At 41.5% G+C, this 25,771-nt stretch overlaps 2 protein-coding genes across 2 annotated transcripts; both read right to left on the bottom strand.

The window, feature by feature from the left end:
• Window positions 1-1,774: 1,774 nt before the first annotated feature.
• Window positions 1,775-3,148, bottom strand: LOC311004211 (trace amine-associated receptor 13c-like; the record flags this gene model as incomplete). The annotated part of the gene is made up of 2 exons (XM_083996164.1): window positions 1,775-2,594; window positions 2,976-3,148. 2 exons carry the CDS (start codon window positions 3,146-3,148, stop codon window positions 1,775-1,777), a joined length of 993 nt encoding a protein of 330 aa, XP_083852290.1.
• Window positions 3,149-15,322: 12,174 nt separating this feature from the next.
• LOC311004442 (trace amine-associated receptor 13c-like) lies at window positions 15,323-16,692 on the bottom strand (the record flags this gene model as incomplete). The annotated part of the gene is made up of 2 exons (XM_083996510.1): window positions 15,323-16,142; window positions 16,520-16,692. 2 exons carry the CDS (start codon window positions 16,690-16,692, stop codon window positions 15,323-15,325), a joined length of 993 nt encoding a protein of 330 aa, XP_083852636.1.
• Between the last annotated feature and the right edge of the window lie 9,079 nt (window positions 16,693-25,771).

Below are 25,771 nucleotides of genomic sequence, written 5' to 3'. Positions count from 1 at the left end.
AATCATATGGAATAAAGGGTAAAAACATTGATACAATACTGGGCAGTATCAATATGAGTCAGTAACACATTCAACAGTGATTGGGCTCTAATTTTGTGGAGCAGACTTCAACCTGGTCTACTCTCGGCCCAAGGCGGAGTGCAGCCGGTGTAGTGGTAATTTGGCTGAGCGGCGCACAGTGCGCTCACCTCACCAAAACCTCACAGGCAGCTTTCCAGAATGTCAGGCACATTTCAACAGCAACCACTATTGTAACTATCTGAATCATCATATAAATGTATATCTATATCGATTGTCTTGTCACATCTCCCATCTAATGTCAGTTGGTGGTTGGCATGTGTAATGGAAACTCAACCTGACTGAATTAACACAGATAAAAACGTGATGCAAACTATGAAAAACTAAAAACAAACTATGTTCTCTCTCAGCCAACCACAAATGATAGTGAGCATATATTCTGCATCTCTCATCTCAGAAAATTCAAAAGAAAAGAGAAAAAGAGAAACGCTCAACAATGTGTCCTTTACGCAGAGATGCTTCTGATTTCATCCCTGTTATGCATGTTATTTGTTCATGTTGTGATCTGTGCACACTACTTATCTTTGTTACAGGGGGTTTAAATAGGTTTGTGAGTGTGTTTATTTGTGGGAAATGGGTCTGTTTTTGTTGTTTTTTTTACACTGGGCAACGGTTCTCAGTGTATCAGGGCATTAGTAACCTCCTCCCAGACTACTTTTGCTTCATCAGCCCTTGGAAGTCTGTTCGTGTTACCATATATTCGGCCACAATGAACTTGGACCTCCCGGACCAAAACATCAGTTTCCTCCTGACTGAGTGCATTAAATATTAATTATGCACAAAATGCATACAATAATAATAATAATAATAATAATAATAATAATAATAATAATAATAATAATAATAATAATAATATTTCCTCTTAATTTCAATCTTGTCTTTTAAGGCTTGTGTTTTCATCAAGCTAATGAAACGGTGTTGGTTCTACTGGTCACATGTGCTGTATATTACAGGACATTGCGTTCTACTCTTTTATCTATTCCAAATTAGGCCCTGGTTGCTGTATAGATGATGTGATTTATGATGTGGTCATAAAACTTCATATACCAATGATATTAGATAGTATGAAAACCTGACAAGAGAGTCAGATAATTCTCAAATCAAGCACAAACAGCTTGTGCAATTATGTGGGAATAGGCTGTAAAAAATTATTTTCGTTTCCACATGTGCTGAAACAGCAGCCTACCGTATTTATTTTTTTTATCTGTGCATGAATAACATCAATTCTTCAAATTAAATCTAAAAAGATATGACCAGTATCAATTGTCAAGTATTAGACCATAATCAATAAATAAAATAGAATATAGACTAGAAGAGAATAGAACATAATGAATCATTCACATACCATGTAAAAGTAAATGTATGACACTTTTTTTCCCACATGTTTGTGCACTGGTTACTGGTCAGGTTTTAAATCAAATGAATCACTCAAATGATGAGTTAAACTTAACATGTTTTAAAACGAAATGGGCAACTTCAACAACATTAAGTAGTTTGCCAGTTTTGACATGGATTAGTTTTATTAACTAGGTATAAATAATTTCACAACATTGACATTTTAGAAAATCAGTTTTCATCCAGATAAGGTTATTGAATTCAGGGACTGAAAAGACATGATCAATATTTCCACTTTGATTTAAAAAACAAAAAAAACTGTTTTACCCTTTGTTCTGGGGCTCATTTAGCTTTAGGTTGTCTACAATATGTTGGCATCACAGGAGCCAGGGTGGAATATCTGAAGTGTTACAATGAGTTTAATTGACTTTCTAAACCAGGGATAGAAAAAAGCATAAATCATTGGATTTAGACAGGAGTTACAATAAAGCAGCCAGACCCCAAAAACTGAAAATGCCACATCCGTTGACACGTCCTGGCCGGCGAACGAGGGATAGAAGTAAGGGCAGAAACACATTAGAAACACAACCACAACAACACCAAGAGTCCTGGCTGCTTTTCTCTCAGACTTATTAGCCGTCATATGAACTGAACCTTGGAGTGTGACAGTTGTAATGTGAGACCTCATTGTTCGAGCCTGTGACACTGCCACCACAAAGACTTTCATATACAGGACTATGATTACTGTAATGGGGCCAATAAAGGTCAACAAGACATCAACAGCTCCTGTTATGAAGTCAATAACAGCCACACATTCTCCATAGCAAGAATTATATGAATCTGGATATTTCAGGAAGGCATTTACAATCACACCATTATACAACACGGAACAGGCCCAACATAGACAAACACTAATTTTAACTCTATTCAGAGTGACCTTAGTAGGGTAAAGCAAAGGCTCACAAATGGCCACATATCGGTCAACTGATATGAGAACCATGTTTCCTACTGAGACAGATGTTAAGATAAAAGAGGCATAGTAAAATAGTCCACATATTATGTTCCCTAAAACCCAGCAGCCCTTTATGAGGAGGATTTGAATCGGCATCAGCAGAAAGCCCACAAGAAAGTCTGCCACAGCTAGAGAGAGGAGGAGGAGGTTGGTGGAGGTGTGGAGCTGTCTGTAGAGAAAGAATATCTTTGTTCAGCATACAATTAATGTAGCAGTTGTAGAAGTCCTGAAAACAAGTTATTAACTGCAGCTGTATGAATAGTCAAATAAACAGTGCATAGACACGACAGTATCTGTCAAAAAGCTTAGAGCACAACAGGTGCAGCACATGTAAGAATTCTGTCTATACTATTTCCATGATGAATGGATTCACTGATGTAAAAATAAGATAGTTGGTCGTTGTACTCATAATCCAACATTAAATACATTCAATATAATTATTTCTAAAAATGTGCTATGAATCAATAGCTATATTCAAAAGCCAACTCTGTAACCAATAATTGTGAATGAAAAATAATAAGTATTTTAGGCTATATTTTTCAGTTCATGCCTGTAGTGGGAGATAGAGATGACGACCAGCAGGTTGAGAGCCACAGTGAGCAAAGAGATGCAGGACAGCAGGATATAGAGGAAAGTGGTCTCAGCATGTTGCTGCAAAGGCTTCTTGCATGAGGTGTTCACAAGCTCTGGAAAGCAAAGTTCAGATTCTTCTAGGGTCTCCATAACCAGGGAGAGGAGAGGAGAGGCTTAGGAACTCTGGCAGCTCTGGCCAAAGTTCTGGATCATAAAGCTGCTTCACCTTGCTCCTCCCTCTCCCCAAAACAATTGCATCTCTAATGTGATGTAATGATTTAAGCAGTTACCACGACTTTAAGCATAACGAATTATAGATATACATGGTTCCTGTGAATTCTTGAGTTACTTGAAAGGTTTTGAATTGCAGAAAAAATCAGCACAAAAAGTTGGCACCATTTTAAAGCATAAATACATATGGGTCATTGAAAGTACTTAAAGTTTGGATTTACTGAATCCAGATTTTTGGGGTTCAGCAGAATACTGAATCCACTGTTGTAAGATTTGTCCGAAACCAAATACCGAATCCTAATCCCATCATCGATCCATACAGTAAATACATTAGAGCTTCATTTGGTAACAATTTGGCTATTTAGTCATATTTGTTGGAACTGTCACTACATTCTGATAGCAGTACATGAAATCGGTAATTTAGGACAAACTCCAAATCTCTACAGCTCGTACACCCACTGCAGACACGTTTGAACAGAATACTCACACTCGGAGAACATCAACAAACGTTTAAACATCAAGTCATTCAGGATACAGGCTTTTTGCAGTTTTTCTCTTTGAAAACAAGAGCAGGGAAAATATATGCCTGTAAGTATTACTGTATGTTTTATTTGTTTATTTCGGGCATGTCAATTAGAACATCATCATCACACATCATCTTAGTTCGAATAATACAATACACATGGCCGAAAGGGAAAGCGGGAGAAGCAAAAGCTTATCTAGTCCCGCCCCCGTTACCACAGAATACATTATCTTCATCATTTTTTTTTTTCTCTTCTCTTATAACATTTTGACATAGCATGTCACAACAGTAGGTAGTAATACAGAGCTGCAGTCTAGCTCTAGACAGTCGAAAACAGATTACGTGTGTGTCTGCACATGTGTCCATAGCTGTGTCCCAATTCAGGGTCTGCATCCTTCGGAGGGTGCATTTGAAGGCCGATTACGTCACAGCGCTGCGCGAAGGCTGTCCCAATTCGCCCAAATTCGAAGGGTCCTCCAAATGCAGCCTCCAAATGCGTCCTCCTTTCCCCTGCATTCGGAGGATGCACCGCTACCATCCTTCGCGGCCTCCCGTATCCCAAGATGCTTTGCGGCCCGCTGTTCACAACAAAAATGGCGGCGTATAACGGCAACAGCTCAGGCACCGGCGGCAGCGGCAGCAGTGCCGAATATACATTTAAATGTAAGTAACGAGTTTTTTGCTTAACGACAGAAGTTCAAGGGGCCTTATAACATATTTGACTGTTAAAATACGTGAAGTTAATAATGCTAATACGTAGCCACCGGACTGTAGGGGCAGCTACGTGTTGTAGCTAACCTGTTGATATGAGGAGCTCAGTTAACGTTATTAAAAGTAGACTAACGTTAAAGCCTAAAGCTCGGATGGTAACCCATTGTAACTGTGGAGGTGTTGTAGGTATACCTCACATCAGGTTAATTAGTTGTGTAGGCTGCAGTTCACTCCTCTCCTGTGCCCAAAGCTGAATGCAGCTGATATATAACGTTAACGATGGGTTGTGAGTCCCGCTGTATTTCTAGGCTGTAAAACTGTAAACGTTTGCATTGAATACAGAGCTAACCTTAGGATCATTATTAATGTTAATATCATACAATCATTTCACCTGTTGACATAACAGGAAATGTGCTTTGCATGTCGTTTTGTTGTAGGGAACAAGGAGCAGACAGAGGAATTCATTAAACTCCGCGGTATGAACGACAACCTCTTCACCGGGGCCAAAAACACGGCCACACTAGGATGGAGGTAACTGTTAAAGCATAAATAAATAGCCAGTTTGTGTCGGTCCTGATGTCACTGTTCTTTAAACACGGATGGTTGCCTTAAGACACAATCTTTCTGCCACATACAATGCTGTCTTGGGAGCTCTCCCCAGGAAGTTTAAACCCCATACAGACCCCTAGTCACATGACCACCCCCCCAGTTTCGGGGGTGTGGTCATGTGACTTTGGTTTCACTAGAAACCAATCACAGGACCACCCACTCTGGGTTTAAATACCTGGGTTTCTGGCATTAGTCTCAGAACTGAAGAAGCCTCTTGGATGAGGGGTGAAACATCTTCAAGCAAGAGAAGAAGTCCAGTTGCTTTTTTACTAAAACTCCACAAGAAGTCACTGATGAATCTTTACATATTTTTTATATGATCTTGTGTGTTTACCTTTTGTCAATACTTCTCTCTTGTTTAGAACAATCCTGGAAAAAATGGGCCTGGAGGGGAAGGTGGAGCCCCAGCAGGCAAAGAAGAAGTGGGACAACTTAAAAAAAAAATATAAAGTATGTGCAGGTTTGGATAATGATATGAAAACTACATTTGTTTTACCCAAGTTAATAAATACTTTGATAAAGGAATGTAGGCACCTCATGTCATGGTCATATAAACTTAAAAACACAGTCCTTCAATGCGTTTTGGTATCAAGCCTTCATCAGGAAGTTAAACATTCGTTTTCCTTGTTTCTTTATCACTACATAAATCCCATTCCAAAGAGCACCGCAAACAGGTTTTTTTTCAAGACTTTTTAAATAAACACTTTACAGATAATTGCTGTTATTCATATGATTGATTTCCTCTGTCTTAGGATTGCAAAGATCCAGGGACAGGGCAGGGAGTCGGCGGGAAGCCCACTGCTGCCACCTGGCCCTGGTTTGTCCTCATGGACGAGGTATTAGGACAGCGGCCGTCCATTGCGCCGCCTGTCCTAATCGCCTCCATCCCTGAGGACACACCAGGGCCAGGTGCTGCAGTGGGTGAGCAGCAGGAGGAGGATGATGAGGATGATGAGGATGAGGAGGAGAGGCAGCCAGGGCAGAAAGAAGGAAGAAGAAAGAGGAAAAGGGAGAGAGATGAGCTGATGGATTTGATCAAGGAGGATATGCAGTTTCAGAGGGAGAGAGAGGAAAGGAGAGAAAGAGAGAGCGCAGAGAGGATGGACAAACTTTTTAATTTATTTGAACGAATGATTGAGAGGCGTTGATTTTTTTTGGAGTGAATGTTTTTTTTTTGTTCTATCAAGTTGTGTTCATTGAAATTTTAATTGTTGTTGTTATTGTTAAAAATATTGTATTGTTTTTCTGTTGTGTGTATATAGTAAACCTGATAAATTAGTTAAATAAAAACCTTAGAACCTTATAACATTATCTGTTCCATTTCTTATTTACAACTAGAGTAAACTTTTGAACTGCTTTTCATTGTGACAATAACATTTATTTATTTTTTTACGTAATTTACAGTATTATAATATAACAATATTTACTTAATTAACTATTTACAAAAAATTTACAACTATTTACAAAAAATCAGCATAAACTATATACAGAGAACATTGATTGGCTGAGCAGGAGTCCCTGGTGGTGCTGCTGGACCGGATGGGATGCCACAATAAAGACCCTGGACTCTTCTGGCTGGGAGTGGGACATCATCTGGGAGGTGAGGGGTGTGGGATGCCTGTCTCCACTGTCCACCGCATCGTCCATCATCGGGGTTTGCAGGGCTGGTGCAATCGACAGCTGCCATGTCACTAAAAATGTTTAAAACAGAGGCAAGAACAATACTAATACTAAATACTACTGCACAACCTTTGAAACATCCCACCACAAACTACTTACAGTTTTTCTCAATCGCTTTGGTGCTTTTCTCACATCACTCTTAACATTTGCACAACAGTTAGTGCATTTCTCAAAATAGTCCATCCCTCAAAAGCAAGTACCGGTATTCATGTCAATGAAACTGTCAGTGGAAGAAAAAAAAAGTCTGCACTCTGTATTACGCTCCTCTATTGTTTATTGTGGAAAGATCAACGTTTCGATCCCCGTGGATCTTCGTCAGGAGCGTAATACAGAGTGCGGACTCCACTTCCTTTTTTTTTCTCTGAGTTTACTTTGTTGGTCCTGCACCTGTAGTATTTTGGATGTGCGTGCTCCACTCCACTTTTAATGAAACTGTCAGTGTCATCAAAATGAGAAATCCTGACACCATCGTTTATGAACAAGATAGTCAAATGGCTTTGTCATGTTTTCATTATAACACTTTATTCTCTAGGTGTTTTCCAATGCAAAGAAGTCATGACACTACCTGAAAATGCTCCAGACAGCACTATAAACTACTTGTACGGCCATGTGATAAATACACTAAAGTTACACATTACTGTATTTAGTGAAGTAACTGATACTGAATATGTATGTTTCACATTTTTTACTGCATACAGTAATGCTCTTTGTAATTCTGATTTGTTCACAGTGTTGTGCAAAAGAAAAATACACTACAGTCATCTACAACAAACTTAAGAAACACACTTTGGGTAGAGCTGTGCACAACTTTACAGTACGTAAACAATGTTGCAGAATGCTGTAGTACAGTACCACACTGTAAAGATGGGGAATCTTTACTGTGGTTGTTGTACTACAACACAATACAGTGAATCTGTTCTCTAGTGAAGCTGTAAATGTAAAAAGTTCTTGTCCCACTGTATCTTACAGTAATGCCTGACACAATGACAGCAGTGCAGATTGTTTAGTGCTGAATTACTGTCCAATACTGTACTTACCGGTTCAATTTTGTATGTAATGACTCAAGCAATGAAATGAGGACTATTAGTTTTATAGGGAATTACTATTCAGCATTGGTATAGTTTATTTTGACTGACATGACATAAGCAAATGATAATGTTATAAAACTGCAGAGAAAGTAATTGATACATGTCCAAAAGCATTTGCAACTTGTTCAGAGGAAGGAGAAACTGCTACTATGATGTGGACAAATGACTACATGTTGTGGAGGTTGAACTAATAGTTATGAGAACTTTCATTCTGATCTGAGAATAGCACCAAAGCGATTGAGAAAAACTGTAAACAAACAAAACTGTTTACGAAACACTTTAAATAGGAATAGCTTTAAAATGATTTTACTTGCCCTCTAAAGGTAGTCGTGGTCCTGGACACCCCCCTCCAGAGCAGACACCTCGGCAGACAGCTGGTCCCGCCATGGTGCACCACTGGCTGCCTCCAACCCATTCTCCCCTTCATCCTCCGGCATGTCGTCCTGCACTTCATCCTCTGGGGCCATGATGTCACCGGCACCCAGGCAGATGTTGTGCAGAACCGCACATGCTGTTATGACCTGTAGAAAACAAGAGAAAACAAAGATTAATTTAATGTAACTGTAATTTTATTTTAATTAACTTAATTAATTTACTGGTATTCAACATTTAACATTTTCTGTTATGTACTGACATACCTGAGGCACAAAGGTGTGGTGCACCTCCAGCGCTTGGAGGAAGATGGCACGGAACCTCGTCTTCATCATCCCAAAGGCACGCTCTATGATGGAGCGTGCCCTGGAATGATGAGCGTTGAAGCGCTGGGGGCCCACACCTTGCACTGGTCGTTTGTACGGGGTGATGAGGGGTAGTGGACGTTGGAGGCATGGGTACCCGCCATCCGCCAAGATGAAGTACCCTGGAGGAGGGTAGATGCCACGCCTGTACAGTGGGCTGTGCCGGAGGACCCTGGAGTCGTGCACCGACCCCGGCCAGCCCACGTACGTGTCGAGGAAGCGGCCCTGATGGTCACAAACTGCCTGTAGGATGACGGATGGAAACAGTTTTCTGTTCCTGTAGCACTGACCATCAGGACCGCTCGGTGGCACCATCCTGACATGGCAGCCGTCGATTGCTCCCGCAGCTTTCCGAAAAGCTCGGTGTCTTGCCAGCCCTGCAAACCCCTGAGTTACTGCCGCCAGGTCGTCGGCGGTCTGGGGGAGGTAGATGACCCTGTGGCGGAGGGCCACCACCTCCTCAGTAACTCTGTGGACGATGCGGTGGACAGTGGAGCGAGGCATCCCAAACACCCTCGAGACCACCCGGTACGATGTCCCACTCGCCAGCCAGAAGAGGAAAACCAAGGTCTCTATTGTGGCACCCCATCCGTGTCGTCTTTCCTGGTGGAGGAGATCCAGCAGCACCGCCAGGGACTCTCTGCCCAGCCTGAAGTCGGGAATGGTGTCATGATCGTTGAAGAACAGTTGGAAAATTGGTAAATTGATACGGCAGTACAGTGGCCTTGCCTGGATGGACAAAGGAGGGTAAGAACAGGAGGACATGAATGATTAAACAATAGCTATTGTTTCATTGAAATTGAATATCAGTCGATACGACAATTCTAATTAATGTTAAAGCTTAGACCAATAATGCTTTATCTGTCTATCTATCCACTTTGGCTTCTCAATATGGTTTTGATGTTTACACAACATTTTAATATTGAATTAAGTTTTTCTACAGGGTTCGTACACATTTTACTATTCAATTCAATCACTTTATGAGCCAAGCATACTAACTTCAAGCACTTTTCAGACCTTGAAAAACACAGCATTAAAATTACAGCATTTTCAAAGATTTTAGATTTTAAGCACCAAGTCTTATGGTTAAATGAGACATTAACCATGTCAATCTATACTTATTATGGCTTGTCACTTAACGGTGTCGTTTATTAACGGGTATATTAATTACCACGGACTACGCTAGCTATGTATATGAACATTAATATGGGTTAAAATAACCGTTAACGTTACCTCCCCACGTCTCTCTGCCAGCCGGAGATAAATGAGCCGCCGGTGTCGCTGTTGCTGCAGCCGCCTCTCCTCTTCCTCCAACAAAAAATGTATTAAAAAAAACAAAAACAAAACCTCTGGCTCCATCATGTCGCTTGTCTGTGTTGTATTTCTTTCACAGATTCTTGTATGTCAGTTGTCGTTCTGTGTCGACTCGTCTGTTAGTTGTCGTTGTTCGTTTGTCAGTTGTACCGGCGTTTTTCCCGGGCTTGGCCGACAGACGTGATGACGTCGTGACGCAATCAGGAAATGCTCCGTAGGCTAGACCGTCCCGTTTACCGACCGTTGACCCAGCCTCCGGAGGAGTCTCCGAAGCCGTTGCCTCCGGAGACCGCGTAGGCTGGGTCCTCCGAAGGCTGCAGACCCTGAATTGGGACACAGCTCATATTTGTCCGTCATGAGTGAACAGTCTCGTCTTGTAGCCTGGCATGCCACAATGTCACAAAGTTGTCCAATCGACAGAGATCAATTCCAATGCGCTGATGTGCCGTTTTTCTATTATTCATCCCTCTCCCCTGCGGCTTTCGCCGCGCTTAGCTTCGCCATATCCTCCCGAGTTGTGGCTACGTCAGCTCGCATCCTTGCCATGTACTCGCGAATTGCGGAGATGTCAGAGCGCATCCCAACCACAGTATTTCGAGCTGTGGCGTTGTCCGCCTTCACACTGGTCTGCTCAGCGGCGATCTTTCTCAGTTTCCGATATCGCATGAACATTCCACATCCCAAGGCGTGCAATCCAATTGTCATGCCCGTTAATATGTACACATCCTCAACATCCTCCACATCCAGTGCGGCAAGGCACACGACTCTCCATTTTCCCATCCATCCAGGATGTAGCCGGCCAGGAAGGTCCCGTCCGGGCATGTGGGTTCACCAGAACCCGCACGCCTTGTTGAGAACACTCTGTCAATCGCATTCAGTCACCAGCTTAGCAACTCCATCGTGGACCAATTGTTTCTCCTTAGTGTCTCAATTTACAGGACTCAGTTGAGTTCTTCAGCTCTCAACATGTTTATGTTAAAATAACAGCTGTTTGTTGGTTTAAAATTACAGCGACAGCAATGCTAATTTTGGTTGGCCTGTCTGTGATGTCTTCCATTAAATGTTAGCATCAAGCTAGCGGACTGTAATAATGGCAGTGATGCTGACTGTGCTGAGAGTCCTTCAAACTTTGTCAATGAGGGAAGGCAGAATATTGTTGGTAAACCTTCCCGTAATTGTTGGCGGCATCAAATGCATAGGGCAAGTGTATGGGTTTGGTCGGTTGATGTTCTAAGGCTCGGCAGAAACCGAACTCCATCAAAAATCCCTAATTTCGGCAAAATCCTGAATCAGTAGATCCCTAACTTCAAGTGATATATTGTGTGCAGAAGAAGAAATTACATTTTTGTCTATATTAGGCTATGTACTGTAGTGGCTACATGCGGTTTTTTTTAAAAATATGAGACTTATTATCTGTCATCGATGTAAACTTTTTTTCTTTGGATCGTCCCTTTATTCGTCCCCTAAAGCCTGTGTCCATACTAATGATGTGTGTTCTGATTATTTTGCTCTTGGTCTTGGAAGTGGCCAAGGTTGTCCTTTGTCACCTTTGCTCTTCGCCATCACTATCAAGCCTTGTCTATTACATTAAGATCTTCCCCCTTATTCAAAGGAATCACCCGTAATGGAACTGAATATAAATTATCGCTGTATGCTGATTTGTTAACTGATCCTACACTCTCTATCCCTGCTGTTTTAAGTTTTCTGGAGAATTTCAGCACCCTTTCAAGTTATAAATTAAATCTGAGGAAAAGTGAATGTTTTCCCATTAACAGGGGTGCAAACTTGTCACCTTTCGGCGAAATTCGCCGTTTTGGATCCCAAATTGGTCATTTGTGTGATTCGTGTAAATCCGCAATAAAAAAAAATTGAGGGGGGGGGGGGTCCGGCGAGGCAAGCCGAACCGAGCCGAGCCGAGCCGAGCCAATGCACCTGTCTCTTTAAGGCGCATGCACCTTATCTGGATGACAGCGAGTGGTGGCAGCGCTCCTCTTCTGTCCAGCAATACACACCTGAAGCTTCACTTTTAATACAGACTAACTAACGCGACTTTTTGAGCATGGCGAGGGAAAGAGTCGGAGCTAGAAGATGCGCCAGCAGCGTTGTATAGGTGCTGAATGGGACCGCGTGTGTGTGATGATCGCGATCGCGGCCAATTAGCGATTAGCGCGTGTAGCATTTATTAGCTCCAGTGTCTCCTTCTCTGGAGGAGGGTCTGGCGAGCGAGACTAGCTCCAGTGCGACCTGAGCAGCAGCAGCAGCAGGAGGAGGAGGAGGAGGAGGTTGACTGACTGTGGCAGGACTCCTCTGCCTCTGTTTCACTTTATGTTGCTGGTAAATAATGTGGTTGTAAAAGTAGTAGGCTAAAGTTAAATTATTTAGTATGCACTAATTAAAGGGGCAGAGCTTTAAGAGACATTTTAGCTTTTATATTTTATAAGATATATTTTTTGTAAGAACCACAATTAATAAATATAGGTTATATATTTCAGTGAATATCTAATTGTTCTTAGCATTTGTTAGATAACTTTCTTTGCCCAATAAATTAAAACATACTGGAACTATCAATGTCTCCTCCCTTGAGGCCAGAATCTCACCTACTTTTAACCTCAGACTGTCACAATGATCTATCAGATGTCAGACCACCTCATTCTTTCAGTTTTAACCTGAATATACAAGACATGATTGATTTTCCCAACGATCAAAATATACGAAATCGAACCGAAAACCATGACCACAAAACCGTGAACCGAACCGTTTACTTGAACATCTTTTAAATACATATTGCCGCTTAATATGTTTTATGTAGCCTAGATGGCATTTTTAAGCTTCATGTGTGTTATTGGACAGAAAGAGCAGCGCTGCCTCGGAGCATAGCCTACGTAGCCTACAGAAAACACATTTACATCAATAAATAGCCTAAATGTTTCACAATGAACCAATCAGTCTGTATTAAATTTTATTTAGTTTGAAGGCAAGGTTTGCAAGGTTCATCTGATGGACATCAAGGGACAGATTCTCCAAGTTTTGCACAGCTTTTGCTCATGCTAAACCTGCATAGGTTGAAGACCCCCTTCACATGTGTCAAAACCAAACACAGAGAGACAGATTGTGCAGGTTTAACAGGAGCAAAAGCTGTGCAAACCTGAGTAAATCTGGACCCTAGTCTCATGCTAAAATTGACTGTAAATTCACCTTTAAAGTTGGTTTTTAAAAAAATTTCCCCGGGGGAGCATGCCCCCCGACCCCCCTAGGGGGTCAGTATCTTGTCACCTTTTTTACCCCTGATGAGTTTGCACCCCTGCATTAATACTGCAGCATGTCATCTTCGACAATCAGATTTACCTTTTCAATTTAGTCCATTGGGGTTGAAATACCTAGGAATTAACGTGACCCATTCTTTATCTAGCCTTTCATCAGCTAATTTCAGTCCCCTTATCTCAAAGATTACATCTGATATTCAAAGATGGGGTAACCTCCCCCTTTCATTAATCAGATCAATGTTGTTAAAATGAATATCTTACCAAAACTCTTATTTTTATTCCTGTCAATTCCTCTTTTTCTGCCAAAACATTTTTTAGTCTCACTGGACAAGACAATTTGTTCTTTTATTTGGGGTTGGAAGTCACCAAGGGTTCTTAAATCTTAACTGCAGAGAAGCAGTCTTAGTGGAGGACTTGCATTACCTAATTATCAAGCTTACTATTGGGCTGCTCACACAGGCGTAACATCATGGTGATAGGCCCCGGTGCAAATTTTTTTTCATGCCCCCACCCGCCGCCCTAAACACAAGTGCACGCGCACACAACAAACACACACACACACACACACACACACACACACACACACACACACACACACACACACACACACACACACACACACACACACAGTCTATAGCCCACCAATACCAGTACATTTCCACAATTCTCGATACTTTTTTAATAATAATAATGAAAAATAAACAGAAACCATGTGCTTCTAAATTCATAGAGCCTACTTTATTATTTAAAAAAAAATCTGTTTCACGTCACACTTTCTTGTATTTGCTCCACTGTGCTACAACAACTTTTCAGGCAGACACATAAAGTTAGGCTACAGAAAGTCATGGAGTCATTACTTTTATCCCTCGAGTAGTTCAACAAGAGAACTGTTGTTCTCATTCATTCACTTTCCGGCTGTTTTCACACAAACTGGTGCAAAAATGACACATTGTTTCATTTTTCAGCTCATAGTATTGGCGTTTACATACATTTGTATTTTCTCTGGTCCATACCATGGATTTATTATGGTCCACACGCCGCACCACTGTCAGAGTGTCATGTTTCCATCATGACAACTGAAGGGAGAAAGACACACGGCACGCACACTGAGCAACTGGAGGCTCGAGGTCCGGCCGCGAGCTGCAGGTCCGGCATGCAGCTGCACCGGTTGCACAGAAAATAATTAAATTAAATTAAATTAAATTTCAGAGTGTTTTTGTTTTGTTTTTTAGGTCATTTTCGTTTGTATATGTGTACAGTACATGTGACTGTGTACATATGCATATGTGGATGAAAAAAAAAGTAATTGGAAGTATTGTATTGTATTTTTCAATAAAAATATTTACGGGAAAAAGTAAAAATGTACGTACATGTTTTTTTTGGGTTATTGGTTGTGTTTTCCAGCGAATGAATCGCTGAAATGATGAGTTCAATGTTCACATTTTGGAATAGGTTAGTTTATTGACTGCATAAATATTTTCACATACAGTACATTGGCATTTTAGAACATCTGCTTTCACCCAGCTATTGTAGGGATATTGAATTCAGAGACTGAAAAGACATGAAAAATGTTTCCACTTTGATTAAAAAAAAAAAAAAAAACATGCTAAGAGAACCTGGTCATTATTTCCCAGGTAAAAAAAAAACATCCTGATAAAAGCACTGTACTAATACATAACCTAGTAAAAAGCAAGTTAGTCAGTTAGTCATTTTTTTGCCCCCTGTGTTACCCTTTATTATTGAGCTTATTTCGCACAAAGTTGATTGGTGACATGGCAAAACAAAAAATTACTCTTTTTAAAGGGACAACGAGGAGTTTTGGAAAGCAAGTGTTTTCACACTACATTCACCATGAGCCTCTGTGCGCACGGTGAAATTCTTGGACGCAAGATGGACGTCTTGCCAAGAATGTTTTCATTCATCAAGAATGAAAGTCAGAGGTTTGAGGACGATCAGATACCGTCGTAGTTCCGACCATAAACGGCGAAACCCTGGGCGGCTCGCCCAGCATATCCACCACTAATAATAATAACAAAATAACGACAGAGACAAATCAATATTTATCGTAAATGGAGCCATTAACAAGTGTGGGTAACGTAGATTCATCCAAATTAATATGAGACTTTGTTATAACCGAATACAAACTCCTCATTGTCCCTTTAAGTTGTCTACAATATGTTGGCATCAGAGGAGTCAGGCTGGAATATCTGAAGTGTTACAATGAGTTTAATTGACTTTCTAAACCAGGGATAGAAAAAAGCATATATGATTGGGTTTAGACAGGAGTTACAATAAAGCAGCCAGACCCCAAAAACTGAAAATGCCACATCCGTTGACCTGTCTTGGCCGGCGAATGAGTGATAAAAGTAAGGGCAGAAACAGATTAGAAACACAACCACAACAACACCAAGAGTCCTGGCTGCTTTTCTCTCAGACTTATTAGCTGTCATATGAACTGAATCTTGGTGTGTGACAGTTTTAATGTGAGACCTCATTGTTCGAGCCTGTGACACTGCCACTACAAAGACTTTCATATACAGGACTATGATTACTGTAATGGGGCCAATAAAGGTCAACAAGACATCAACAGCTCCTGTTATGAAGTCAATAACGGCCACACATTCTCCATAGCAAGAATTATATGAATCTGGATATTTCATGAAGCCATTTACAATCACACCATTATACAACAGAGAAAAGGCCCAACATAAGAAACAACAACCTTTAACTCTATTCAGAGTGACCTTAGTAGGGTAAAGCAAAGGCTCACAAATGGCCACATATCGGTCAACTGATATGAGAACCATGTTTCCTACTGAGACAGAGGTTAGGATAAAAGAGGCATAGTAAAATAGTCCACACATTATGTTCCCTAAAACCCAGCAGCCCTTTATGAGGAGGATTTTAATCGGCATCAGCAGAAGGCCCACAAGAAAGTCTGCCACAGCTAGAGAGAGGAGAAGGAGGTTGGTGGAGGTGTGGAGCTGTCTGTAGAGAAAGAATATCTTTCTTCAGCATTCAATTAATGTAGCAGTTGTAGAAGTCCTGAAAACAAGTTATTAACTACAGCTGTTTGAATAGTCAAATAAACCGCATAAAAACAATCTCTCAAAAGCTTAGAGCACAACAGGTCCAGCACATGTAAGAATTCTCATTTAGTGTCTATTAATTATTTACATGATGAATGGATTCACTCATGTTATAATACGAGAGTTGGTGGTTTTACTAGTAATCCAACATTAAATACATTCAATATAATTATTTCTAAAAATGTGCTATGAATCAATAGCTATATTCAAAAGCCAACCCTGTAACCAATAATTGTGAATGAAAAATAATTTTATGCTATGTTTGTAAATTCATGCCTGTAGTGGGAGATAGAGATGACGACCAGCAGGTTGAGAGCCACAGTGAGCAAAGAGATGCAGGACAGCAGGATATAGAGGAAAGTGTTCTCAGCATGTTGCTGCAAAGGCTTCTTGCATGAGGTGTTCACAAACTCGGGAAAGCAAAGTTCAGATTCTTCTAGGGTCTCCATAACTAGGCAGAGGAAAGGAGAGGAGAGGCTTAGGAACTCTGGCAGCTTTGGCCAAAGTTCTGGATCATAAAGCTAATTCATCTTACTCCTCCCTCTCCCCAAAACAATTGCATCTCTAATGTGATGTAATGATTTAAACAGATACCACAACTTTAAACATGGCTTTGTCAACTATGTTTAGACTTGTATAGTTTTAACAAAAAACAAATGAAGTAACAAAATATAGAAATACATGGTTCCTGTGAATCCTTGAGTTACTTGAAAAGTTTTGAATTGCAGAAAAAAGTCAGCACCCTTTTAAAGCCTAAATACATATGGGTCATTGAAAGGATTTAAAGTTGGGATGTACTGAATTTTGGGGTTCAGCAGAATACGGAGTGACACAGTGTGCGCACCTCAGGCAGTGCCGTAGTTACTTAGGCTACATTTACACGGAAACGATCTGAACAGAAAACGCAAAAGAGGCGTTGCATTCTCACTTTTTATTTCACGTTTAGACAAGCGTTTTTGGGGTGGAAATCTGCGCGCATACAGAGACGCAAAAGTCTGTGGAATTCAATGTCATATGCACGCCAGGCGCCTAGGAGGCAGTGTGCCACACAACACCACCAAGTCCGCACGCCTATGTTTTTTTCTTCTTCTTCTTGATTTCCGGCAGGCTGTACGCCGGCCATCGTAATGCTGCCCTCCGTGCCCTCCACAGGTCATAGCAATCGGAGCAGACGTTTTGCGTTCTCACCCTTTACATGGGGACGCAATGGCGGAGCGTTTTTAATATTTCCATCCTGAAGGGTGGTTTCACTTTTTTGCATTTTCAAGCCCCGAAAATGCTGTCGCCGTCTTAACAAAAGGCACATCCGATGAAATATTTTGCTTTTTTCATCCGAGGGCGTTATCGTGTAAACAGGTTTCGACTGAAATATCATCACGGGACCTATTAGAAACTTTTTAAAATTTTGCAGAGTGTTGTGCATCATCTTACATAATCATGGTTTACACATGTATCAGTGTTTCCCCTAGAATATTTTTTTTAGGCCTGGTGGTACCCAAGGAAAAAACCTGAACAGACGAGGCGCGTGGGACAGCACGCACCCCCCTCTATTAAATATAAAAGGAGGCCCACATCAGGGTCCGAAGTTTTTTCCTACTTGCCCTGTTGGGCAAATACTTCTCAAATCTACTTGCCCCATCTAAATTCTTACTTGCCCTGCCTAAGAGGTTTTTTTTCTGGCTGTGTGTTGCATACTTTCGCTCATGACTTACTTAAATATCAATTTCCTGTTGACTGTATACAACACTACCCAACACTTCTTTCTTAAGAAAACAGTAGGCTATTTATCATTATTTATAATTACATTTAAAGCAGAAGTAAGCGGAATATTTGTGTTTAATATAAGTCTTAAATAGTTATATCTTCCGACAGCAATCACTTATATAGAGTGTTTGGTTGGGTCTGTCAGTCACTCTGCTCTGCTGTGAGCCGAGGAGAAAACTGTCCTTGTATCCTACAACCTTTATCCAATGAGGAGAGAGAACGGCATAAAGGGACGGTCCTCTCCGTGTGTGCAGCCAAGGGATGCGCGTGAATGTGGTGACGTAGGGACGAGGGCGGGGACTGCTAACTTTACATGTCTGCAACCATTGCAGACATGTAAAATTAAATGCTATTTCACAGTATTTGACTAGTAGCCTAGCAGTTACACCCTCCATCCCCTATCTGAACAGTTGAGCCACCTGTTTAATGCCCGATCACAGTTGAAATCTTGAACTGAAGGGCCTTTAATGGCCAAAAACATGGACAACATTTTAACAGATAGCTGGCTCCTCCAATCAGATTTTGCCTTCACATGCTGCAGTGGACAGTGAACAATTTAGCTTCAGTATTAATTAAGTAGCCTATCTAAAAAAAATAATATTAGAAAGGACCAATTTAAAAAAGCATCTTTAAGATGAAAATGTTGGCCTTTTGAAAAGTATGTCCATCTATATGCTCTCAATACTTGGTTGTGGCCATTTGACTTGAACTACTGGAAATAGCCCAGACTTTTCCATGTTATTCTAGTTTATTGAGATGCCCCTCTAAAACTCAAAAATGAGGGACATTGAAACAACAGCGACAGGGAAACAGCCAATCATCTAACAGCTGTATAGTTCGGTTGAAGCACCGTCTCCACGTGTGTTAACTGACAACAGGGTTATAACCTAAAAAGGACACGTTAGCTCGTCGGTATGGTAACGGTAACAGATGACAGTTACTGTGTGGCTCTGTCCCGAGTCTGAAACAGCGGCGGCGTTAATGAAGCAGCGTCAGGCCGCTCTCCGTCACTGAAACGCTCCACTGAAATCGGCGATTTCACGCCGATTAAATACGACGAGCCGCGAGCGACGTATATCTCACCTGGTAGAGCCCATCCGCTGCAGCGACCCAGTCCCCACTCTCTCTCCTCCTCCCCTGTCTCTCTTGCATGACGCGCGTCTGTCACCCGCAATATTTTTTCTTTTTTCCAAGGCACCGTAGTTTACTTGCTACAAACCTCAACATCCCATAATATGCTCGCACACTTGTATCATTACTAGGCAGCGAAGCAGGTTAACTCGCGTTGCAGAAAAGCGCTGCACAGAGCCTCCTAAACAGAAATGATTATTGATTTCTGAATGAATGGATATGTCGCTTATTTTTGCCATATTAATTTCTTTTGGCCTGGCGGGGGCGTTGGCCTAGCGGCCCGCCAGGCCTGTACAATGGTAGGAGAAACACTGTGTATTGTAAAATGTTACAGTAACAAGCCGAAGGAATGGAGCAGCGCGAAGTTTCAGCACATACCAACCACAAATGAGGACAATGGCTGTTGGTGCTGGACATCGATCCCAACACTCCTGTAGAAATGGTCGGGAAAATGTTTGTGTGCACTTGAAAAATACTGCCATGCCATCTGTCAACATTACAGAGAAAACAGACGTGGTAAGTGACTACTGTGTTTTTCACTCACCAATCTCTCTGCTGATCCAGAAGTGGAGGGTGCTCTGAGTCTTTTAGCTGCTGTACCACAATCAACCCGCCAAAAACCACATCCTACCGAGGGACACCTGGCAACTTTTCTGCTTAACAGTCCTGAGCAGACAGGGCCACGGTCAAAGCCCTCCAGATCGGGAAAATATATTGCACTGGCACCAAACTGGGGCCTCATTTATCAAAGAGCGTGTAAAAGTCCTCTTAAATTTTCAGTAAGACGGAAAGGCAAAATGTGCGTACGACCAAAAAATATACACTCTTTTCAGATCTATCAAACTCCGCGTACACATGGCTGCACGGTATTTCCCTTGATAAATCACACCGGACCTGAGAAAAGCGTGGATGAGAACACGCCTCATACCCAGCCCCCTAAACAACCATATATGGTCAATGCAAATCAGTACGTGCATATTAAGTAGCCATGTGCACTCTGGAAACGTGTGGAATGACGTCAGTGGAAGACGGTGAAGACAATAGACGGACGGAGAGCGGAGAAAGAAGCGGAATTTCTCTGAAAGCGAGATACACGGTAACACGGCAATATCAGTCAGAAACATCATCTTGCATTGAAAGGCTACAATAAAAACAAAAAACTCCCAAATCTAAATGAAACAGAACAGAAAGAAGAAGAATCATATTTATTCTGCCCCTTATTTTAGATTATGTCATAATAATTTAAAGCAGGGTTTCCACTACCAGTTAGTAGGCTACTACTTTGCACCCCTTTCCACTAACCCCCAACTGCCGTTCACTGGACGACTTTGATTTTCATTTGTGCATAGCTATATATAAAAATAAAAAAAACATTGAAGTCCACCAGTCTGTGACTTTTCCTAAAATGATGTTGGGCAGCACCCATTTTTGTTAAATACAATAAATATTATTCACACAAAAAATATCGATCATGTTTTCTCATTTGCTTTGATTTGCGCCGACATTATTGGGCTTGCTGCTTGCTTGTGTGCAGAAATTATTTTCCAGACTGGACAGACTGGTTGTGGAAGAGGTGTAGCCTACATGCAAGGGAAAAATATCAATATGATATCAAAAGAAAACGAAATTCGTTTTATAAAGCCAGTATTTAGGAGCAAACTAGTGTAAATGCACAGGGGAAAAATCAGAGTCGCTGTGCTTTTCATGTAAAGTGCCGACGTCAACACGTGTGCGGTGGTGGTGGTGGTGGGGGGTCATCATCACCACCACTTGCTACTTCAAACAGTGTCCGCGCTCCTCTCTCCCTCGCATACTGCAGTTCTCTGACTCTGCAGCGGCGTCGCCAATTCCTCCTGTTCTTCAAAAAGCGTGTAAATGCCGGTACGCCATGGTCAGACTGGTCGTAAATTTCGGCACTTTCTCCCGACAGGTTTTGGTTTGATAGATCCCAAATTAGGCGGAGAAAAGTGCGTACGCACAAAACGGGGGAAAGAGCGTGTAAAAAAGCGTGTATCCACAATGATAAATGAGGCCCCTGGGGCCTCATTTATCAAAGAGCGTGTAAAAGTCCTCTTAAATTATCAGTACGACGGAAAGGCAAAATGTGCGTACGACCAAAAAATATACACTCTTTTCAGATCTATCAAACTCTGCGTACACACGGCTGCACGGTATTTCCCTTGATAGATCACACCGGACCTGAGAAAAGCGTGGATGAGAACACGCCTCATACCCAGCCCCCTAAACGGCCCCATACAACCATATGTGGTCAATGCAAATAAGTTACGTGCATATTAAGTAGCCATGTGCGCTCTGGAAAAGTGTGGAATGACGTCAGTGGAAGACGGTGAAGACAACAGACGGACGGAGAGCGGAGAAAGAAGCGGAATTTCTCTGAAAGCGAGATACACGGTAACACGGCAATATCAGTCAGAAACATCATCTTGCATTGAAAGGCTACAATAAATACAAAAAACTCCCAAATCTAAATGAAACAGAACAGAAAGAAGAAGAATCATATTTATTCTGCCCCTTATTTTAGATTATGTCATAATAATTTAAAGCAGGGTTTCCACTGCCAGTCAGTACTACTTTGCACCCCTTTCCACTAACCCCCCACTGCCGTTCACTGGACGACTTTGATTTTCATTTGTGCATAGCTATATATTAAAAAACAAACAAAAAAAAAACAGTGAAGTCCACCAGTCTGTGACTTTTCCTAAAATGATGTTGGGCAGCACCCATTTTTGTTAAATACAATAAATATTATTCACACAAAAAATATCGATCATGTTTTCTCATTTGCTTTGATTTGCGCCGACATTATTGTGCTTGCTGCTTGCTTGTGTGTGTCCAGTCTGGCTACTTAACACAGGCACGTCGCAGAAATTATTTTCCAGACTGGACAGACTGGTTGTAGAAGAGGTGTAGCCTACATGCAGGGTGAAAATATCAATATGATATCAAAAGAAAACGAAATTCGTTTTATAAAGCCAGTATTTAGGAGCAAACTAGTGTAAATGCACAGGGGAAAAATCTGAGTCGCTGTGCTTTTCATGTAAAGTGCCGACGTCAACACGTGTGCGGTGGTGGTGGGGGGGGGGTCATCATCACCACCACTTGCTACTTCAACACTTCAAACAGTGTCCGCGCTCCTCTCTCCCTCTCACACTGCAGTTCTCTGACTCTGCAGCGGTGTCGCCAATTCCTCCTGTTCTTCAAAAAGCGTGTAAATGCCGGTACGCCATGGTCGGACTGGTCGTAAATTTTTGCACTTACTCCCGACAAGTTTTGGTTTGATAGATCCCAAATTAGGCGGAGAAAAGTGCGTACGCACAAAATGGGGGAAAGAGCGTGTAAAAAAGCGTGTATCCACAATGATAAATGAGGCCCCTGGACTATGCGATCGGTGGGCCAATTAATCTATTCTCACGAAATGATTTCATGTCTTTTCGTGTGATGATTTAGCCAGATTTGAAATCCATTCCTTTGCAGGACACTTGATCCTTGTCCACCATGATGACTACATGCAGGGCACAAACAAGGCAAAGCCAATGTAAAATCTACTTATTACATTACATTTCATTTACATTTTTCTCATTTATTTGACACTTATCCAGAATACAATGAAATGCAACACTAAAGCTGGCAGATATTTGTTTGTTCCAGTTTTGTACCTCCAAGCTGTTCCACCTCAGAAAAAAAGCTCAGGAAGCATGCATGTAGTGTGAAAACACTTCGCTTTTCCAAAACTCCTTTTTGTCCCTTTAATTGAGCTCTGGACCCCACGTGACTCCCAGCGTTCGAGACGCCATTTTGGCAGTAAACTAGCTTTGCCTGTTTTCCTTGGCAAGGAGACTTTGATACAACGCACCTACTTTCCTCCAGCAGCCGCTTGTTGGTGGGGCAGCCCTGACGAGTCGATCACCGAGTGCAGCGGAGTTCCGCATCTCAAGGAAGAACAATTACTTCATGGAAATGCTATTAGAGTTGTTGTTTACCTTGCATATCACTTTATAACTATTATTATCGAGTGCTGGCCGCGAAATGAGCGCAGATGAGCATTTTTTAATTTACGTATTTTGCAGGGGGAAATTGCCTAAAAAAACGCGAGATTTTATGTGACGTCACGTTTGTTTATCTCGTGAAGAGTGAGACAGCACGAAGGTGAAGAGAATCAGTCTGGATTGAATACCTGAGCCAAAGGAGGACACAATGGTCAATACATGTTATTATCCCGGTTGCGGAAAGAAGCAAAGAAGGTATAACGCGGACTCATTTCACAGATTGCCATTTAGATACGGCCGGACTATAGTGGCTTGTTGTATTGAACATAGATGTCAACACGCCGACCGAGACGCTAAGGCAAAAGAACTACCGCGTCTGCAGTGCACATTTCAGCAAAGACGACTTTTTGATATCTAAAAAAGCTAGCGACCCAAAGAACCCATCCAAAACATACCTGAAGAAGAATGCCGTCCCACGAGTGGACCAGCTGGCTACAGTAGAGGTAACATTTTAAATTGTGCGTGTGTGTTTGTGTGTGTGGGCTGTGGGTGTCATGGAATATTGATTAGCCTAAATGGGATTGGACTGATCAAGAGATGAATGTAAAAGTAAAATTGACAGGCCAATACATTAGAATGTGAATCCATAAATTTGTTGTAAATATTTGATGGATTATAGATTCTTTTGTTGAACACTTACTCCACATTTTAGGCTACCGGTTTTGAGTGTTCTGAGGTACAGAATTTGAAGCAGTCGCCCAGTCTACCCCACAAAAGAGAGAAGACCAGAGTCCATCCTCGACCATGACATTATCCCTCCAAAGTCCAGAACCTGTGGTCAGGCCACGGACAAGAATGTCACTATCTGGCAGTTATCTGGCACGTCCTCCCACGTAGCAACTCTCAGAGGTAAGCATTGCATCACAAGTGATTTGACAGTCTGGTTTGAGGAATATTTACTTGACACTGTTATTTATAGGAACATTTTTATCAAAGTATTGTTGAAAGTGTCTTGACTTATGATATAGGCAAATTCTTACGGGAAGCATGTTCATTAGTCAGTCTTTACCATTGTTATGTGTAGTGACAGATTCTGTGAAGCCTAATTTCCACATTGTGGCTAATAATAGTCATAATAAGTCATTATTATGATTTTAATTCAAAGGAAATTGGTGCTACATCAGCATGCCAGAACCCCCCTCATGCCGCAGCTGAACCTGATGCACTGGTGAGTGCATTACTTTGATATTCCTGTCTGTAATTGTATAAGTTGGTGACATGGTTGAAATCAGAAATAAAACATTGCATTTCTCTCCAAATGAAACATTTCATTCCTGTCACTCCACAGGAAAATGTAGAGGATTCTTTGCATGACATGAGTACAAGCTTCAGTGAGATGGAATTGGAGGATCCAGCTGATGAAAGCTTCAAGCCACTGAGTAGAAGCTCCACATCAAGCTCCAGCTCTACATCAAGCCTTGGTACAGGGAGTGGATGGGCAGAGAGGAGGTGGTTGGTGGATGAAACCAAACTCCTGGAACTGTTCAAAATCTGCTGCCATTGTGGAACAGCAATAGAAGAGAGGAAAACAAGTAGATATGGTAGCAAAATCAAGATCCAGTGGACAAAGTCCTGCCCAGACCAGAGAAACATGGCCAGAAATAACATTCTCACCTGTGCCGCTATCCTATTTACTGGAGCCACCTACACTGACATTGCACACTGGCCCACACTTATAAATCTCCAAATCCCTCGAAAAACCCAATACTATGCTATACAGTCTAAATACCTCATTCCGGTTATCGAGCATGCATACAGGAGTCAGCATGACAAAATCATTGAGCGGGTCAAACAACTCACTGCTTCAGGACAAAAAGTTTCCTTGGGTGGTGATGCAAGGTGGGATAGCCCAGGTAAGCATGGTTATTACTTTTACATTGGCAGAGTTTTAAACATATAAATTACAGCAAAACTTATTTTGTGTCTTGCTCTGTTTCAGGCTTCAGTGCAAAATATTCCACATACTCCTTTCAGGATGATGCCTCCAAGGAGATTATGCATTTTGAGTTAGTTCAGGTAAATCAGCACACATCTTATGAAATGAATTGCCATGACATGACGTAGGCAGCTGTTTTGTTTGGGAACATTTGTGCATTTTCAACTATGAACATTTTATTCAATAGGTCACAGAAGCTTCCAGCTCAGTTGCAATGGAGGTCATGGGATTTGAAAGAGGCCTGAATCATCTTCTGTACATGGGTGTGGATGTGATGACCACCGATAGAGCTCCATCAATAAGAAAAATTATGAGGGAGAACTATGGCAGAATCCGTCATGAGTTTGATCCATGGCATGTCAACAAGGGTGAGTGTCCCTGCTACACAAGTAACACAAAGTTTCACACACACTTTTGTATTTTTGCAAATGTCAAACAGCTATTTTTTCAGACTTTCATTTATTATGTAGGTGTTAAAAAAAACTTGTTGCTATTGCAAACAAGAAGGGCAATCAGGACCTACTGCCATGGCTCAATTCAATAAGTAACCACCTCTATTGGGCCTGTAGCTCCAGTCATGGAGACAGAGAGGTAAGAATGAATTTACACTGTAATTTTGTCATTTGTGCC

The sequence above is a fragment of the Trachurus trachurus genome (genome assembly GCF_905171665.1).
Source record: "Trachurus trachurus genome assembly, chromosome: 21".
NCBI lineage: Eukaryota > Metazoa > Chordata > Actinopteri > Carangiformes > Carangidae > Trachurus > Trachurus trachurus.
This window is presented reverse-complemented; position numbering and strand designations above follow the sequence as displayed.